Raw genomic sequence first — 20,688 nt, 5'->3', positions numbered from 1 at the left:
GGAAGATGTACTTTTACCTTTGGCCCGCTGTCTGTGGCAGGCTGTAATTGACCGCGGCTTTTAACCTGTTTATATAATTATGGACTTTGGCCAAGAAAGCCTTAGTAAATATATCAAATGCATTCATACCTGACCTGATACCTTCAGTCACGGTAAGATTGACCGCTGTGTAGATTTTGACACCAAAGCTGGATCGTGTCACTGCCTGGTACATCCCAGCGTCCCGCACTCCCACGTGATGAATCATCAGTGTACCGTTCTTGAAGATATCTGCCCTTTGCTGGTATGTCTCATGTACCTCTTTGTCAACGGCGCACTCTCTCTCCCACCATTTGTGGGAGTTTCCACTGCAGCTGTCTAGCAGGTACGCCAGGATAGGGTTGCTCCCATTGATGTTGATGAATTCCCATTTGATGCTAATGAATGTCCAGTTATGATTTGTTGGTTGAAAGGAAAAGGGCAGCAGAATGGACTGACCAGTAGCCGCAGAGACCAAAGACAATCTGTTGGATGTAGAAATGGACGCTGATGCTGACATACCTGTAAGTAATAAGAGAAGGTAAATATGTGTGTGTACTAGCAGAATGCTTTATGCTATTTTTATGTTATTATGCTGTTTATGCTATGCTATGCCTGACATGTTTTTGAATTGTTTCCCAAATACATTTTGAATTCCTGCATTTTTCTCTGTCCCCCCCCCCCCATTCCCCATTTTCCCAATTTTATTTTGTTTTGGACACATTTAGCTCCACAGAAGCTCTTGTGTCCTTCAGCAGCCTAGAAGCTGCTGGGACTCAATTTGCAGGCAGGTTTTGTCCTTTGACAAATGACATTCAGAGATGGCAATAAGTTAGAGGTGGATTCGGGGCTCTTCTTTCCATCTGAGATGGCTAGTCCTCTGCTGGGTTGGGGGCCCTAACCACTAGGAACTACTCCCTGGTCAGCCTGCCTTCCCTTGGGAGGTTCCTTTCCCTGAGAAAATTTCATGTTGTCATCTCCCTGCTCTTCTCCCAAGGCAGCAGATCCACCTCTAGCAAGTTCTGAAAAGCTATGGGGCACGGCATAAGACAGGAGATGGCCTCAAGCCACATGCAGTTGGGGACTGATTTATTGCACAGAACAAAAAAGATAGGATCTCCTTCTACTGGTTTACTTCACTCTTGATACCAGTGGCCTGAGCGCCATCCCTTAAGTAGAGGCTCTCCTTAGGAGGATTAGCGCTGGGAGAGTCCTATGTGGATGGCAGTGGCAACCCGCTTCTCTTGACATCTTTTGGTGTAGTTCAGATTTGAAACGTTTACAGATTTGCAAACTGAGATGCTTCTTTCCATTGGGATTGATGTGTAAAAAAGGCACAGAGTGGAGAAAAGCTTCCAAGACTGTGCATCTCTATCTATATATATATACACACAAATAAGGATCAAGATCAGGCTGTAGGATGATTTGTACCTCCTTTAATATGGGGAAACCAATGGACTACCCAACTCAGAAAGCCACTCACCCAGGCCTCACTGCTTCATCTGTGAGCCAGGGTGGTGTAGTGGTTTGGGAGGTGGACTCAGACAAGGAAGATCCAGGTTCAAATCCCTCCCTTAGCCACAAAGCTTCCTGGGTGACCTTGGGCAGGTCACTTTCTCTCAGTCTCACCTACCTCATACAATTGTTGGAAGGAAAAAAGGAGGTAGAGGTAGCAGCTGTGTACATTGCCCTGAGCTCTTTGGAGGAAGGTCGGTATAAAAATGTGATAAATAAATAAATAAAATGGCAATAATAAGCTCACTTGTCTGACTAACCAAAAAAGCAACTTCCAAAATATAATTTCTAGTGCAGTGGTTCTCAAACTTTTTAGCACCAGGATAAAATTTTTAGAATGTCTACTGTTGGAATCCACCAGGAGTGATGTTGTTAACTTGAAAGTGATGTCATGGCTGGAAGTGACATCATCAAGCAGGAAAATTTTTAACACCCCATACTACAAAATCTAATCAACCAATCAATCAATTAAGTAAGTAAGTCAAACATTTACAATTAAGTATAAGTTTAAACATGCATTTAAAATAACCCTCCTAACCCTCCCAAGCAGTTAAAAAAAAAATCTCCCAACCCAATCATCCCAAAGGCTGCAATTGTATCCACACTTACTCGGGAGTAAGCCCCATTGACTCTCATTGTTAAAAGCATATACATAGTAGCCTGTCAAAAGTACAGATCTATAACATTTCTCCAAATGCAGTCACATACCATGGTAGCCTCAAGTCTAATATATTAAAAATAAGATACACATTGGAATGAATGGGGACCCACCTGAAATTGGTTTACAACCACCTAGTGGGTCCTGACCCACAGTTTGAGAAATGCTAGTCTAGTGCTTTGACTTACCAATGAGAGACCACAGAATCATCAGAGCCATGAGTGCAGGAGAACTGCACAGCTGCATCTCACCATAGTTCCAATCTCAGTCACTTTGCTGAGATCCAAAGAGATCTACTTCCTTAAAAGTCCAGATTTCTTTCCTTATATTTAGCTTTTGCTAAAACAAAACTAAAAGCTCTGCTCTCTAAAACATAAGAGCGCTGCTCAAGTGAGAGCTGGTCAGTCTAGGTTTGATCTAAACCAGTGAGGATGTGGTCTCGGAAATTCGCTGGTCTGAAATTGAAGTGGTCTAACACCTACGTTGGGCACCGGGGAATGGAACAGAAACTCTTGCCTGTATCATTTCAGAGAAAGATAATGTGCTTGCCAACATAGAAAGGAAAGCAGAAGCTCGCTCTAAAGAGTCATAGCTGTTGGCAGAGTACTGGTGGGCAGAAACAAAACGCACAGATGAGTTGCAATTCCTTTTCCCCCCAGTCTGTGCAATTCTTCTGTGTAAAATAGAAGCGGGCGCTGAGTATCTGCTTCATCAACATCAACCATGCATGTGCAAGTGGGAATCCTTGCAACAAGCACCCAGTTCTCAGCATTCCCTACCTAATGCTCCCAAGCATGCTCAGAAACAGGCTTGATGTCATGCTCTGATCTGTTAGACTTCTGGCTGGAGAGACAAGGTGAAGCTTTGATTCATCTTCCTGCCCTTGTTATGGGGGTGGTATCTTTGGTTGGAGTGGAAGGGAGATATAGGACAATAGCTGGGATAATGAGCCTATAGGTTAAGTTTCCCAGTGGCCTGTGCTGTGACTTGTGCCTCAGCTCTGAAAAGCTGGGGGGTGGGGGGGCTGCTTGCTGGAGAGAGGAAAAGTTGTAAAAAGGAGGGAATAAGTACTGGGGGGGGGGGTACAGCCTGAAAGCAGATCTGTGATTGTGAGTGAAGACCCCCCCCCCCCACACACACACACTTCTTTGCTTCCACTTTTCACGAGGCTGCCTTTCGGAGTTTTGTTGCCACTGTGATGTTTTTCTTCCCCACTAAATAAGCAGGTAACCAGAACACTTGTTAGCCGTTTTGTATTGCGCTTCCTTATTGCTGAAGGAAAAACACTCTGTGCGTGCTTAGTAAACAGTCGCCTTGCAACAAGCTCCAAGAATAACCGGAGACCCAGTTGAGGCCCCATCTGGGACACACCCTAATTCTGTGTAAGATAATGCATTTTAAAGTGGATATGTTTTAGTAGTGGGGTATGACTACAGTGGTGTAGACTGACTATGGGGGTGTAGCATCATGAAGACTCCTGCACTTCCAAATGTACCACTAGACCACTGGAGAGGGGTAAGTAGAATATTCTTTATTGTGAAAAAAAGAAATGGCAAAAGAGCTCCAGCAGTGACAATCAAAGTACGGCAGGCCTCTCCCATTGCAGTCTTTGCCCTTATTTGCCCAGTCCATACTGGCTGACAAAAAGAGCTATCTTCACCCCTCAGACATAGAGAGATCAGGGCCAAACCATCCAGGAGGCCAACTGAAGCGGTTGTATTGGTGGTGGGGTGGGGCACACATCTTTGCCCACCCACTAGCCTCCATACTGCTCCTCTTCTCCTTCCACAACTTGGGCAAGAAAAGGAAGAGGGGGGCAGAGAGGGAGAGGAAGTGTGGATGGGAGGAGAGTGAGTGAGTGAGCTAAAACACTGGAGAGAAATAAGAGAAGCAGAGACTGGCACATCATTTGGCATGCTGCCCCAGGCACCAGGAGATTAGATGCATTCATTTTATCTGCAAATACTTGGATCGTGCAGACCTGGCCACGGTGATCCATGCCACGGTGACATCGAGGTTAATTATTGTAACATGCTTTATGTGGGGCTGCCCTTGAAGATGGTTCGGAAACTGCAATTAACGCAGAATGCGGCAGCCCGTGTGGTTACTGGAGGAAGGCAGTTTGACTCTGTCAGCCCACTTCTCCAGCGGCTACATTGGCTGCCCATTCATTTCCGGGCCCAATTCAAGGTGCTGGTTTTGACCTTTAAAGCCCTTTACTGCTCTGGGCCAGGGTATCTTAGGGACCGCCTACTTCCGTACAATCCGGCTCGTCCTCTTAGGTCATCAGAGAAGGCCTTTTTACAAGTGCCGCCGCCTAGGAAGGTACGTGGGGCGGCAGCAAGAAATAGGGCCTTCTCAGTAGTGGCACCAACGTTATGAAACTCCCTTCCCCTTGACTTAAGAATGGCTCCCTCTCTTGAGACTTTTCGGTGGGGCCTGAAGACCCTTCTGTTTAAACAATTCTGAGTTCATGGCCTTTTAAACATCTTTTTAAACATCTTTTCTACATCTCTTAGTATTTTTTACAGGCCTGATTCCTATGATCTGCTGCTCTATGCTCCTTTTACCTGATCTTTTATCTGATTACTGTTTTTATGATATTTGTTAATATGTTAATGTTTTTATCTGTTTTTAATATTATGTTTTAATTCTGTTTTTAACTTGTTGTAAGCCGCGCTGGGTCCCTTTGGGGAGAAGGGTGGGGTATAAATAAAGTTTATTATTATTATAAATAGCTACTCAAAATCTGATGGAGTTCGTTCATTGGGGGAGAGGGTGAGAACAGGATGTGGTTTGAATTAATTCCCTTGATGGACAGTTCTTTGTCTGTTTCTGCAGAAACTGCTTTCCTAAACCTTGCAGAGGGAATCTGACACCTGACTCAATGCAGCTGAATGTACAATGTTTCTTTCTGGGGAAAAGAGGAGGGGGCAGTGTTGACACCTTTTAGACATGCACCTCCTCAAAAAATTTCTGAATGGACCTCTTCAGTGGGGTGATGAGGAACTTGTATGAAGAACACTTCACTCCTGCAACCTGGAGCCTACCTTGACAGAGGGTGATGGAAAAAAAATAGTTCTAAATCCAAAACAGGGTATCTGTTCCTGCAAACTTTCCATGTACCAAATTCTCCTAACAGAAGTTGCACTTTGTTTAGTTTTTTCATTTACAGCCCAGCTTTTGGCCTGATAATTCATTCAAGGTGGCTTGAAATTAACCTGGACAAGGATCTCTCCAGACTGGGATATTGAGAACAAAACGGTTAGTATTATAATGCCATTGTACAAATCGATGGTAAGGCCACACCTGGAGTATTGTGTCCAGTTCTGGTCGCCACATCTCAAAAAAGACATAGTGGAAATGGAAAAGGTGCAAAAGAGAGCGACTAAGATGATTACGGGGCTGGGGCACCTTCCTTATGAGGAAAGGCTACGGCGTTTGGGCCTCTTCAGCCTAGAAAAGAGACGCTTGAGGGGGGACATGATTGAGAATGGGCTATGTCAGAATGCCAGATGCAGGGGAGGGCACCAGAATGAGGTCTCTTGTTATCTGGTGTGCTCCCTGGGGCATTTGGTGGGCCGCTGTGAGATACAGGAAGCTGGACTACATGGGCCTATGGCCTGATCCAGTGGGGCTGTTCTTATGTTTACCCATCACAAACTGAACATTCACTTGGGGAAGGATCATGGTAGAGCACATGTTTTGCATGCAGAAGGTCCTGGATTCAATCCCTGGCATCTCCAGGTAGGACAAAGAAAAGTTCCTGCTGCTGCCAGTCAGTGCTGGCAATACTGACCTAGATAGAGCAATGGTCCGAATCAGTAGAGCTTCTTATGATTCCATAATGTCTAGAGTGGTAAATCTGCCCAGTGTTTACAGATTCAGCAGCATAAAAACAAAGCTTCAGGACTAACAAAAATGCCCCAAGTTTCCAAGCACTTTCTCATCAAAGGAAACCTGAGTTGTGGGGATATAGTCCCTAAAGCTCCTCACCACTCAAGGGAAGGAAAAAGTGGGTAGAGTTGCCAGTCTGCATTGACAATACCTTCTTATATGAACCAGCAGTCTTAACAGCCTGATCCTGTGTAATTGACATGCTGGCAGACCATGTGCTCCACCCAGCATGCCAGGCCTTTGCACTTTTACAAAAGTGGTGTGCAGTACTTTGCAACAGTGCACCTGTTAACAGCACTGGCAGGAAGGCCACAGCCTTCCTGGTGCTGGCATGCGGAGCAGTGACCACTGGAGCAGGGAAGAGAGCAGAGGAGATCCCAGGGGAGAGCAAAGAGGGGGTGGAACAGGCAGGGGGAGTGGGATTGGTGGTGCTGGTGCATGCAGTATTCTATCCCCCTTCCTAGGCCTGATGCAACAACACAGATCAATGCAGATTTGCACCAACAAGTTGACCCACTGCATCTGTTTGGGCTTGCCTGAGGAGTCCTCCAGCAGCTAAAATTTGCCCACGGGATGCAAGTGGCAAAGCTCCTGCAGATACTTGCCTCACCCAGCTGCACTTCAGCTGCTCCATCATGCGCAGGTGTGCTCTGCTCCATGCCCAACAGTCTGCACCTGGCCCCACTGAGGCCTTTCCAGCCTGCACCCCTGTGCCTGAGTTGAACAAGTCCAACCCCAGACACATAGATACCCCTAGCACATTTTCTCATGGGCTTGGCTGGTATAGCCCTGCATTATAATTATTTTTTCATTTCATTACGTGTTTTATTGACAGATTTAGGCACAGCAGTAGACTGCCCCAGGATGCCTGTAATAATCAATGTATAGATAGAGTTCTTGGAAGGAAAAAGTATGCTTTCATCCTCACTAAAGTACTGGCAATATATGGATGATATATTAATGGTGTGGGACAATACGCACACACTGACATTTCATGACTAGTTTAATTGTAATGATCTGAATATTAGGTTTGAAACACAGTCTGGTGAAAACACCATTAACTATTTGGACATTATGGTAATATAAATTGTACATAGGCTACAAATTGGTACATATAGGAAATTTGTACATATAGGTTGACATGATCCAAACAGGAACAGTACAGAAATAGCTTTGTTTTTGGTTGAAGACCAAAAACTTTGAAGTTGTGGCCCACTGTTTTTATCTTGGTATTTATACCAGAAGAGAATCTTTCTCACAGATCCACTTGGTCACAGCACTGCAGGCTTCTGAAATAACTTTATTTCTCTTCAGCATCCCACAGCTGTGTGCTTGACTCTCACCCTGTACTTGCAACCTGCAGAATTTGGGTAGGAAAAAATCAGAAATACAACACATATACATATGACTGGGGATACTTTCCTGATGCAGTACATGTGAAAAAACCATTTGGATGTTTTAGCAGACAATAAACTAAACCTGAGCCAGAAATGTGATGCAACAGCAAAGAATGCCAATGTGATTCTAGGCTATATCTACAGTGATACAGTATTGAGAAAAGTAATGGTACTATTGTATTCTGCTTTAGTCATACTCCACTTAAATATTGTGTCCAATACTGGATACCACAAGGGTTTTGACATACAGGAGCAGGTCTGGAGGAGAGTGACTAGGATGGGTGAGGGGGCTGGAGACTGTGTCCTATGAGTTCAGGCTGTAGGAGTTGAGCATGTTTAGTTTGGAGAAGAGACAATTAAGAGGCAATATGATAACTATATATATGAGGGGTTGTCATGTGGAAGATGGGTTTGTTTACAGTTGTTCTGGAGGAAAGGACCACAATAAATGGATTTAAACTACAAAAGAGCAAGTATGAGTAAATATTAGGAAGAACTTCCTGAAGGGATGAAATATTTGGAACAGTTTGCCTCAGAAGGTGGTAGACTCTCCGTCATTGGAGATCTTTAAGCAGAGACTGGATAGCCACCTATTGGGGACGTAGTACTTGTAAACAGATTGCATTGGCAGGTGGTTGGAATTGCTGATCCCTTCCAACTTTATGATTCTCTGAATAAGGGAGACAGCCAAGTGCATCTCATCTGTCAAAAGGTAGCCAGATCCACTCTTTTCATTTTGATAAGATAATGCCTCTTATTTATTTCTCAGGGTCCACAGCTAAATTTTTAATATTGGCCATTTCATAAATTAGCTCTTTTTTAAAAGGTACATATGCTGTAGTACTCTGTAACATATACCTCTTGCATTGCATGTAGATGCTGTGCAATCTGTGGCAGAGGTAGATCAAGCCCACTCTTGCTTTACACATGATTGAGAGCCCAGTTCTAGCCAGTGTAGAGGTAGTGGCACCAAACAACAGCCGCTGCATCCTTTGCTGGATGTGATCAAGCTGGAGGTCTTATTGGGGACCTTTGTCCCCTTACCCCAAATAATGCCCCAGTCTGATCAGTGGGGCTTCTTGGAGCTGTGCCAGCTATTTAGGTATCTTTGGAGGCTGGGAGTGGACATAGGCTTCGGTGGAGGAGGCCTCCACTGGTCCCACCCCCTCCCAGGTCTGCCCTACCCACTTCCATTCTACCCTCTCATGGGAAAAATAAGGCTAATTTTAGGCACAAAACACTAGGTGGAAAAATCAAATATAGTTGCTGCCCAAACTCTTGTGAACGGAGGAAGAAAATACTCACAGTGTGTGATTTAATGGAGAACCATCCACCCAGGTCCAGTTTCCTGCTGGGGATGTGGCCAGTCCAATCCACAGAAGTTTTGCTCCTTCGGTGATATTCTGAATGAAGTCCTGCCAGTGACATAATAATAGGTCTCTGCAGTTTCTATCTGTATTCATTAAAAAATGCTCATTCTCACCTTTCCGCTCATAGGCCCCCAAGGCATCTGCAACATGCAGCACAATCCTATCTTGCACTGGAACAGGCAGACCAGGAGACCAGGAGATGTATCCAGTACAAGACAGGGGCCCAAAGACAGGGACCCAAAGTGGCTCAGCTGGAGGTAAGAGGAAACTCTTCCCCTTTCTCCCAGGTAAGCCACTGCAGTCCCAATGGGTCTTGCGCCACCTCAGAGGAAGTGGAACGGTCCCGGTTCCACCTCCTGCTCCCCTCCCACCCCCAGGATTGCCCTCTGCCCGCCTTCCCCCATCCTGGAACGCCTCCCTTCCACCTCCTCCCCGCCTCCTCCCTGCCCACCTCAGAGCCTTACGTCAGCCAAGCAAGGCTTGCTCTGCAAGCCACCACAGAAGCTGAATGCAGCCTCCTTGCTCCAGCGCACTTCCATGTGCCGGGTGTGGCTTGCGCCCGAGGAAGTGCAAACGTGCTTTACGGCATGTTTGCAACCCTCTTAGGCTGGCACAAAGAACAAGGTTAGGATTGCGCCCTTAATGGCTCGATCCTATCCTGTACTAGTGCACAGGGTGCAAGGCCACTGACACAGCATCTGCTGCATCCTGCAAGCCAGTAGGAGTCCAGATCAGTCAGGAGGGGTAAGTAAAGAACAATTTTACTTACCTTCTTGGCCACTACCTGGTTCCCTATGGGACTCCTTAAAGTTATGCCAGCTGTTTTGGTGTAGCCTTGGGGAATATGCTGGGTGTGTGTCTGGGCCGGGACAGGGGTCTGGGATAAAGTGAATGCCAGTGCCACCGTGATCCACCCCTCTCCTGCCCCCAATCCAACCATTTTGGCCTCTCCACCAGCAGAACCTTGCTGATGCAGACTACAGAGCACTGCTGGTGGCACACAGCCCCCCAGGCGTTATACTGGAGGCAGTGTTCTGCAGACTTGCAGAGAGGCTGCTGTGATAGCAGACCATGCTATATGCCGGCAAACCTTGCAATATACCAGCATACTGTGCAGATGAGATAGACTTGGTTAGTCCCAATAATTTCATTGGGTATCCTTAACATCAATTTAGCAATTTAAAAAAATCTAAATTAAGAATGGTTGAGGGGAACTATACAGAAGTGGTGTCTGGGGTCTGTCACGGCTCTAACATTAAAAGAAAATTCCAAATTATGCAAAGTGGCAAAAATTGCAGAGCCGTACAAAATACAAAGAGTCATTCTGATGTGCTTAAGTTGAATTATTTATACAGGCCACAAATTTCAGTTCTTCTGGGCACAGAATATACAATTATACAGGTACAGAATTTTAATCTTCCTAAAAGACTTGGCTATATAGGAGAACATAAGAAGAGCCCTGCTGGATCAGGCCAAAGACCCATCTAGTTCAGCTTTCTGCATCTGACAGTGGACCACCAGATGCCTCAGAAAGCACTCAAGACAACAAGATACCCGTATTCGGTTGCCACTCCCTTGCCTCTGGCATTCAGAGAGACAGCCTACTTCTGAAATCAAGAGATTGTGCATACCCATCGTGGCTCGTAAACCGGGGTTGACTTCTCCATAAATCTGTCCAGTCCCCTTTTAAAGGCATCTAGACCAGTCACCATTACCACACCCAGTGGCAAGGAGTTCCACAGATTAATTACATGCTGAATAAAGAAATATTTTCTTTTGTCTGTTCTCCAGACACTCAATTGTAGTGGACATCCCCTGGTTCTAGTTGGTGTGAGAGGGAAAAGAACATTCGAAACCAGAGAGGCAAAGTATCCCCATTCTCATTACCTCCACCTCATCTCCATCTGGGACTGGATTCTGCCTTTCCTACAGAGATCAGTAAAACCACCAATTCTCTTGTGAAGAAGAGGAGGAGGAGAATCCAGCAAGGTGAGAATAACAGAACTCATGACTGTTCCAGGCTTAACCCTTTGCCATCCCTATCCAACTTATGTAAGTGGAGTAAAACAAAAAGTATAAGTATTTACCATTTCTTCTTGCCCCTGCACCACTACCAACTGAGCATCTTTTTCTTTACAGTCTTTCTGGCTATTGTTCCAGGTTTGCTTAATTTTGGAAACCCAGAAGCATTTGTCTTCATGAAGCAACCAGTTTTCTGGGCAGAATCTGCAGCTGGAATTCTCTGGAAGAAGAAAAAAAGGAAGCTCACACTGTTGGATAACTCAGATGGGCTCTAAATTTCATATATTCTCCTACTGCAGCAGTTTTTTCACACTGATCCCACCTATACTACTCATGAGTCAGCTCATGGAATTAAAGGCCTATTGGGACCTGCTGTTTTTGTCCTACCCAAACAAACTAATATATAGAGTTAGGCTGCAATCAAGTTCATTATCAACTACACTTACACAAGAATGTTTGTAGCTTGTTGACATATGCTGGGCTACTACAACCTAAGAATTAGCAAATAGTCATTACTTTATTGGAATTTATCCATGGGAAACCAGGAACCCAGAGTCACATAACAATGTGAAGAATATAGATATTTGTTTAAATGTCCAGGCCTATCAAGGCTACAGCTCTGTGCACACCATCCTGGGAGTAAACCTTACCGAACACAGCTGGACTTACTTCCAAGTAAATATGAATAGGCTTGGCCTACAAATTATGCTTCCTTCACTTGTGCCAGCAACCTCATACTTTCTCTGGCCCAGAAACCAGTAAACAAACATATGGGTCATGATTTAAAAATCCAGTTGATTGAACTTTAAAAAAAAATCCCATTGATTTAAATGGGAAAGTTATTAAATATATGTTTACTTCTCCTTGTTGGAATCAACGGGGCTTAAAATAGCCCCCTTTAGCTCAATCATTCCTCCCCTTGTTCAGCAGTCACCGTATTTACAGTCCTGGACTAGATTTTTGGATACTGGTGGGGGTGATGGTTGTCTTATAGAAATTACACCACTAGAGGTCACTGAAAAACATATGAAGCCACCTCCTACTGATTTTCAACCTTTTCCATCTCATGGCACACTGACAAGGCACTCCGCACTGCAGATGGAGAGGCTCACATCTCCCAGTGGCTTTACTAAATCCTCCTCCAAACTCGTGACATCTTTGCGGATCATTTGCGGCACACTGGTTGAAAATTGCTGTCCTACTGGGTCACACTCTTGATCAATCTAGATGAAGACTGTAACGCAGTAGGATGTGACTTTGTATTTTTTTAGTACAGTCCAGCGTCTACTATGGCAGCAGTTTCTCCAGGATTTCAGATAAGACATTTTTTCAGCCTTCTCTAGAGGTGCCCGGAATTTGATCTGGGACCTTCCGTATGAGTGCAGCTACTTTAGTGAGCTAAGGTCTCTTTCCATGCTGCTGTTTCCTACCCTGAACTTACCAATGGAGTAACTGTCATTTATCTTGCACAGAAACCGTCGCAAGGTCTGGCAATACTCAATTCCCAGTTCTGTTTCAGGACTGCATGTTCTGAAGGCACAGGTCTCCCTCATAGCATTCAGGGTTTCCTTCATCTGCAAAGCTAGACATGTTATTTTTCATTTAGGTGAGAAACCGAAAAGAAATATGCATTTAAAATACGACCTTTTCCTTTTAATGAATTGCATCTTGGGAATACAGAATGTTCCAGCACAACACTTATTATTCTTCATCACAGGTAATGCTTTTTCTTTCTTTTTAACCTTAGGTGATCAGTCTAAAACAGTGTTCTCAAACTGTGGGTAAGGAACCACATGGTGGGCCAGAACCCAATTTCTGGTGGGTCCCACAGAGCCAGTAATGAAAACGCAGGTGATGGAAAGATCAGATAACTAATTACCTCAAGCCCTGAGGCTATGCAAAAATCTGATAACTGCCCTGCAAAGAGCTGAGCTCCTTCAGTTTGCAAGATAACTCCTAATTGCCCTGCAAACAACTGAGCTCCTGCATTTAGCAAGCTTAAATCAATATAGGGAGATAAATGTTTACACGTCTTTTTTCTGATGTGTTAAAAAAACACATCAATGACAGATAGTGGGGACAGGTGAAGGCTGGATCACATAACTAAGGGTGCAATCCTAACACCCAGGTTAGGCTGGCACAAATCACTTGCTCTGACCCAGGGATGTTGCAAATGTGCTGTAAGGCACCAACTTAGGTGTTGGGGAGGCCAGCGCAAGGAGTTGCACTGGCCTCCCTGTGCTGGATCCAGGCCCGATGGGGTAAACTTGTGTCAACCAAACTCAGCCAACATAGGTGTGGGGTGGAGGAGGGGAGGAGACATTTTGGGGCAGGGGGAGGGTGGGCGCCAGCATTCCTGGGGCAGATGGGCAGGGAGCAGGAGGCGGGGCCAGGATTCAGTGGTTATACCTGTTCCCTGGCCATTCCATTCTGTGAGGTGGCGCAAATCCAGTAAACCCATTGGGGCCAGTGCAGCGCGATATGGGGTAAGGCAAAAGTTTCCCCCTTGCCTCAGGCTGCTCAGCTTCTGGCCCCAAACTTGCGCTGGATGCAGCAAAGGCCCACTGGCCTGCCTGCTCCAGTGCAAGTTAGGATTGTGCTGTAAATCACCTTTTGAAAAGTCTCATAAAGCTAGGTGGGTCCTGATAGAGTGCCATTAAAAAAAAAAGTGTCCTGGTGCTTAAAAGTCTGAGACCCACTAGTCTAAAACCCGGTACTAAATACAATGATCTTACATGTGAAGATTTGGGTATTGGGTGCCTGGTACCCCTGTACAGAACATCAATGGGAGTTTCCCTTCTGGGACAAATAGTAGATGCAGTGGAGCAAAGGGTTAAATTCCCCCTCTCCCCGTGTTGTGGTCTCAGTCTGTCTCTCACACACCCACAGCTGCTGTTTTGGGTGAACATCACCCAAAATAATGATCATAATTTGTGTGGTTTGGCGTTTACAGCAGGGTGGAGATGCAACCAACTGAAGTAGAACTTTCTTCTACAAAGCTCTGATCAGCTATTTCCTTTAAACAGCAAGTGTTTATTTTTCACTTGATTTATCCTCTGGTGAGAAGAAAAAAAGCTGTGACAAATCCAAAGGCAGCTTCTTTTTTCTACCCCACAGGGTGCTATGTCACAGACAAGCTGAAAGCAGTCTGCTGGTTTCATAACTGCACATAACCGCACAGCTGCAATGCAATGTGCATCTTGATGCACATTGAGGGGGAGACGGAAGAGTCATTGCCCTTGCTGAGGAAAACACCTGTCTCCCTGTTCTGACAAGACTAGCCTTGAAATTATATTTTTTTAATTGAAAAGCCATGTTCACAGCATGAAAGAAACTGTGAGGCTTCCTCACTCTCCCTCCCAGAAATGTCCAGTTTATTTTTCTTATTTTCTATTGTTCTTTCTTTCCTTTCAGTTTCCCTCATGAGTGAAACTGGCTGCTTGTCACCCTTCCAAATGCATAACTTGCACAATCCTTTTACTGGGGAAAGTGAGTGAAATGGGAAAATGCAAGAAATTGGTTCCCCCGTTCTCCTGAAGTGACATTTCTCCCCTTCATTTACATCAATACAATTAGCTGTTAATTCTTCTGATGCTCTAGTGGTTGTAAGCAGTGGCATCACTAGGATTCGCGTCACCCGGTGCGGAAGGCCTGCGCATCACCCCATGCAGTGGGCAAGGCAACGCCACAGGTGGTGGGCGTGGTGATGTACCATTGCCCCACCCCCACTGGTTTTTTGGCTGTACCTTTTGTTAAAACACAGATATTTCAATGTAGTTTGTTTCATTGCATTCTGCATGAAATTACACATTGATTGATATATAACATGATGGTATTATTCCTCCAAATTCTGATTTTAGTGATTTTGAAAACTTGTAGAGTCTCTCACACACACCTGTGTCAACTTACTAACACCTTATTGCAGCAGTTCTCAAACTTTTAGCACTGGAACCCACTTTTTAGAATGACAATCTGTCCAGGAACCATTAGAAGTGATGTCATGGCCAGAAGTGACATCATCAAGCAAATTAAAATAAATAATTATAAATAATTAAATTAAAATAAAATAAATAATTAAATAAGGGGGAGCCAGCCCTGTTCCACCAAGTGAATCTACTCTGAAGTAAGTCCCACAGTGATCAATGGGACTTACTCTCAGGAAAGTGTGGGTAGGATTGCAGTCTGTGAACCCAATCCTATGCATGTCTACTCAGAAATAAGTCCCATAGTGGTCAATGGAGCTTACTCTATAGTCTGCCTGCAATAACAACCCCCCCCCCAAAAGAATCAGTGAGATTTTCAGCCCTCCACAGTGCCCAGTTCTTCTATTTAAGGCATATCAATACAAAGACCCATGTGGCTTTTCAAGTGCAAAATAGAAAACTTCCCCTTACCAGTTGAAGCCTCTTTTTGGACCTTTTTAGGGGGGGGGGAGGCTGTCTTCTGGAGCTGCCTTCTGGAGCAGCTCCATTGGATCAGGACCATTCTGGTGTACTCACATTCCCCTTTGCCTGGCCTGACCACCAGCCAAGGCTTGTCTGCTTACTCGTGAGTAAACACGACCGTGAGGCTGCTTTGCTTTTCATAGAGCTCAATAGGGCAGCTGGGAGGCAGGGACCTCCTTCTCTGGTGTTTTTCTGGTGTTTTTGAAGTAGTTTCACGTCTGTGATGCAGTAGCGGCAGCAAAGGAAAGGCCAGCCTTGCTTTGTGCAAGGCCTTTTATAGGCCTTGAGCTATTGCAAGACCTTCATTCATTCATATAAGTTCATCTTTAATATATTCATTTATGTAAACTTATGTAAATTTATTCAAATTTTAAATGTAAATTAATTCCTTTTTTTCCCTGGCCCCTGACACAGTGTCAGAGAGACGATGTGGCCCTCCTGCCAAAAACTTTGGACACCCCTGATCTAATACATTGCATCGGTCCATTCTGTGGGCATAGCAACACTGCAGTCATTCGTTTGTCTATCCAAGGAAGTGGCACCAGGATCAGGACCAGGTGGTGCCATGGGGAACCAAGGCAGGACTTCATGCCAGGCACCCTAGCAACCTGGACCCACTGTAACAATTAAAAGTGTTGCTTCTAAAGTTACAGTGTGTGATGTGTTGTTTCTGTTGTACAGGCAGGGCCTATGTGTCTCTTTGTGCTATGAATACAACAACCAGTGTTCCAATCTTGGCATTTGATCACAGCTGTCTGAGCATAAACACCTTCCTTCTTCAAATGATGCAGCAGTTTGTGAGAAAGTGACAAGGTTCTTAGCACAGCAATTTTCAACCAGCATGCTACAGCACACTGGTGTGCCACTAATGGTCTACAGGTGTGCTACAAGTGTTTGGGGGAAGGTCATTTATTAGTAGGGCCATTGATGTGAGCCTCTCCCTCCACCAGCAACGTGGTATGCCTTGTCAATTGTCAGAAAAATTGATCTGCCTTGACAATTTTACAGCATCTTGTCAGTGTGCTGTAAGATGAAAAAGGTTGAAAATTGCTGTCCTAGAGAATTAATTTTCTAGTGCTATTGGTCAGGGAGCCTCACTGTGCTTGTAAAGGTCAAAATCCATCACTAATGTTTCACTAGTATGTATACTGTATGAACACATATGTGTGTGGTGTGAAGCTTCCAGCTACTCACCCCAAATCCCCAGTATTGCCACAGTTCCAACCAGCATGAGGATTAGGATACTTGCAGCCCCACTGATGAGCAAATGAGAGTGGCAAGGTTTTGGCAGAAGATCTACAAGAACCAATAACAGGTGAAACAGCATCAGTCTCTAGGTCAAGAAAACAAATAGAGCAAAGCTACTTTCTTATGGTAAACATGAACCAGATTTAGGGCTGTCAGGAAAGAACCAAGAAAAGAAAACATATGCTGTATGTTGCTTAAGTTATGGAAAAGCAGCATAAAAATCTTGTAAGTAAGTAAATACGAGTGGTTTTTTGTGGCTGAACAGAGCTGGAAGAGAGCAAAGGATTATGGAGTCTATCCCACATGGCCAAAGGCATCATCATTCACTCCTCAGCACCCCAAATACTGATGTATTCCAGATCACTCTGTGCACCATAAATCCCAGTAATAATAGGACTAGGATCAAACTGACCTCTGGCCACTGCTGCAGACTTGACCAAACCCAATGCTACCCTTGCTTTCAGAAACACAATTATTCCAAATGTGTCATGTGGTTTAATGCTAATGGCTTGCTTGAGACAGGATATAATCCACAGGTATCCAGTGCTTACTTCTTAGTTAAGATAATAGCATTTTAGTCAATCAAAGGTGTTGTGACATTTTAAATTCTAACAGCCCAATTCTAACTAAAAGTAGCAGCATCAGCACAGGCTCCATGGCACTCTGCCGGCAGTTGAGACCATACGTGGGCAGAAAGGTAAGTAAAAGGCTTTTTTAAATTTACCCTACTCCACACCTACATGACCGCTAATGGGTTTACTACTGGGATTTGCACCAGCTATTTTGCTGGGCCAAGTCCAAGCTGACCTGAGGGGCATGCCACAAGCAAAAGCTTGGTCAGGATATTCAAAATCTCAGAGGCAATCTTTAAAAAATACCTATGATGAAGCACAGAATACAAAAGTGGCACATTAAATTCTTAGGTAACATCATTACCAAAGAAACGTATGCAGCCATTACAGTATATTCAATTTCCAAGCAGGTAAACTCACAGCCTGGCAAGAGAAACATGTCCATTGCTGGATGGATCTTTGAGCAGGGAGGGATACAGACCTTGGCAAGTCATCTTTGTATTTTTCTAGATGCTGTGCCAATAGGGCACACTGTATCCTGCAGGGACATTTCAGGCCATGGAGGTCTCCTCCAGGAAAGGGAACATTTGTTCCCTTGCCTGGGGGTAAGTCATAGCTGCCTGAATGGGTCTACTTGGACCTGAACTAGCAATTTATCTGGTGCAAGTTTGAGTGAACTCAAGAAGTTGGGTTGAGGTTGGGAAGGGGGATCTGATACTGGCAAAGCTGCTACTGCCATTATCGCTTCAATCAAGGGCATAAAGGGCAGTGAGGAGGCTGCAGGAGGAGGTGGAGCTGGCTGTGATGGCACAGCTATCTCCCTTATCTGCAGCCTCCCTGCCCCCATTCTCTCCTCAGACTTGCAGTGGGTCCAAAGAGACCTATTGTAGAGCAAGAGGCTTATACAGGGACAAGAGGATTTAAATTCCCTTTCTCTGATGAAACTTCCCCATCCCTGGAAACAGTGCACCAATTTTTGGCATGGTTGCACCAGTGGGGGGAAAGAATAGGACTGGGGTCTAATTCATACAGTATACAAAGCCCTTTAGAGCCACTGATCAATTTGATCAAGGGAGAAATTTCCTAACTCGCAGATTTGACAACTAGTCATTTTGTGAGTGTGGGTCCAACCACAGAATCATCTAAAACGAAATATGGAGGTGTTGTGTAAGTACTTAGTAGTCAGTCAAGTGAACAATTTTCCCCCAACAGTTTTTTTTAATGTATAGCCCACCCTTCCTCTGAGGAGCTGCAGGTAGCAAATGGAGGTTCTTTCCCCCATATAAAGGTCAAACCAGCTGAGACATGAAATACCATATGCAAATTTATATATCCATCTGTCTAACTAGGAGTTTTGGTTTTCTTGCAGACAGAAGCCTTATGGGGCTATAAGATCAGGACTATGGCACAAAGAGAGGGAGTATTTATCTCTCTTTGTACCTTTGTGTGGTTTTTTTTTCCTCCACAGAAAATCCATCCCTGAAGCAGCTATTGGACCCTGGAAGCAGTGGCATCGCTAAAGAGGGTGCAAAGCACTAAGTTTTGTAGGGAGCCTCACCACGGCATGTAAGCAACCCTTCTCCCTCCACTTCAAAGCCATTTGCCTCCATTTTTCTCCTCCCCTGCCCAGAATGGCTCCAAAGGGGAGGGGCCGCTTGCATGCTGCAGTGAGGCTCCCTGCAAAACCTAGTTCTTTGCACCCCTTCTAGCTACGCCACTGCCTGGGTCATTTAATACAAGGCATGGAGGTAGGTAGGCATTGAGCCTTTCCGTGATGGTTATTCCACCCTAGTTAGTCATCCTGGTAATGATATTTGTGTTGTTTTCCAAATTTTATATGTAATGTTTGGTAAAAGCAGTTTTCTTTATTCAAATAGATTGTATTTGTGACTTTTAGGGCCCAATCCTATCCAACTCTCCAGTGCTGATGCAGCTGTGCCAACAGGGCATGGGCTGCATCTTGCAGTGGGGGGGAGAACAGTCAAGGACCCCCCCCCCTCAAGGTAAACACTTGTTCCTTTAACACGGGGCTGCAAGGGCACTGGAAAGTTGGATAGGATTGGGCCCTTATAGTGCAATCCTAGGTGTGTCTACTCAGAAGTAAGCCCCAGTTATGTGTGTATATGCATCGTACTCCTGCAAATGGAAAGCTAATTGAAATGATTCCCCTGCAAAGCTTCATTTTATACATTAAAACCAATCTAAAACCAATGTTAACCAGAGACACACACAGGCCACCCAGCACTTTCATTGCATTACATGCAAACCTCACATGACTTCCAGGATATCATAATATGGTTTCTCAGAAAAGGAAACCCACCTCAAATGCAGCAAAACATAAATGATTCTTTTCTTTTTTTTAAAAGTGACAAGCATTTAACTATTTCCAGAGGAAAGCACTGGGCTTCACATAATCTGAAAACCATGCAGAGAAGGAAGGCAAGGCAAGCCGTTTCTTTATTGCAGCCATGAAATTCTGAGCCCAGGGGGAAGCCTTTCTGCATTCAACATCAGCAGCCATGGACTGCTAAAGCAGAAGCCACATTTTGGGGGGGCGGGCCTTATTACTTGGAAGTTTCCCAACCTTCACCAACACATGGCAGAACAAAAGAAAAATTGCACCATGAATGCAGACAACCATGTGGCAGCAAACCTTCCTATTAGTCATTTGTGCTCACCCCCTGGTTGACCACATGCTGAGACCCCTGAAGTTTCTGCTCTGGAACAATCAAAGGGCAAAGACATAGAAATCTCCGATTCATACAAATAAGCTCTTATTTACCGCCCATCTGAGTTGCAGGATTGCGTCTCCTTTGATGGTCCACTGGCCTGACGTTGAAGTAGCACTGAGCATCCTCCATCCGGCAATGTATTCGGGGACAGATTTCCACACAGATCTCATTCCCTGTTAATGATCACAAAAAGAAAGAGAGGGACAGAGCATTCCTCTGATTGTCAAGCTCTGCTCTGGTTGAGAAACAATTCTAACTTCACAAGAAAGAAGACAGGAAATTGAGCTTCGAAACTTGACCAGCTTGACACCTCTGCTGTGATCTTCTTAAGGCTGCCAACAACCTTTCGTTGAAAAACAAAACCCACCACTTTATACTGCAGTATCAAAACTAGCTGGAGAAACAAATCCCACTACTGTTAGCAAGAGCAAGTGCTCACATTCATTCCTTGCTTTTCCCATCCCTATGCTGCCTCTCCCCAAAATCTAGTCACCTAAACACGGCCTGAAGACACCTGCTTCTAACTAGGAGACAGACAGACAGTGGGAGGATTTAGCAGTACAGAAAATAGTCACTTTGTGGGCAAATAGTTGCTTTGAGGAACATGGCTGTTGACTGGAAAATGGCACAAGGGGAGGGGGGTTAAGCTTCCCCTCCCTGTGCACCACTGTTCCAATAAGGGCTGTTCTTATGATTGGGTCCCTGCACCTCTTTCTGGTGAACAAAAGAGAGCCCCGCTGGATCAAGCCAAAGGCCCATCTAGTCCAACTTCCTGTATCTCACAGTGGTCCACCAAATGCCTCAGGGAGCACAC

The 20,688-nt window shown here is 44.8% G+C and overlaps 1 protein-coding gene across 1 annotated transcript; it reads right to left on the bottom strand.

Moving 5' to 3' along the window:
- Positions 1-7,112: 7,112 nt before the first annotated feature.
- On the bottom strand, positions 7,113-20,110 carry LOC136639492 (killer cell lectin-like receptor subfamily B member 1B allele C). The gene is made up of 6 exons (XM_066613721.1): positions 19,925-20,110; positions 16,517-16,618; positions 12,319-12,459; positions 10,943-11,097; positions 8,791-8,900; positions 7,113-7,445 (listed from the first exon to the last, which is right to left on the bottom strand). The coding sequence occupies exons 1-6, from the start codon at positions 20,001-20,003 to the stop codon at positions 7,322-7,324; spliced, it is 711 nt and encodes a 236-aa protein (XP_066469818.1). The 5' UTR covers positions 20,004-20,110; the 3' UTR covers positions 7,113-7,321.
- Positions 20,111-20,688: the final 578 nt, after the last annotated feature.

This window comes from Tiliqua scincoides, chromosome 2, assembly GCF_035046505.1.
Source record: "Tiliqua scincoides isolate rTilSci1 chromosome 2, rTilSci1.hap2, whole genome shotgun sequence".
In the NCBI taxonomy this organism is placed as follows: Eukaryota; Metazoa; Chordata; class Lepidosauria; order Squamata; family Scincidae; genus Tiliqua; species Tiliqua scincoides.
This window is presented reverse-complemented; position numbering and strand designations above follow the sequence as displayed.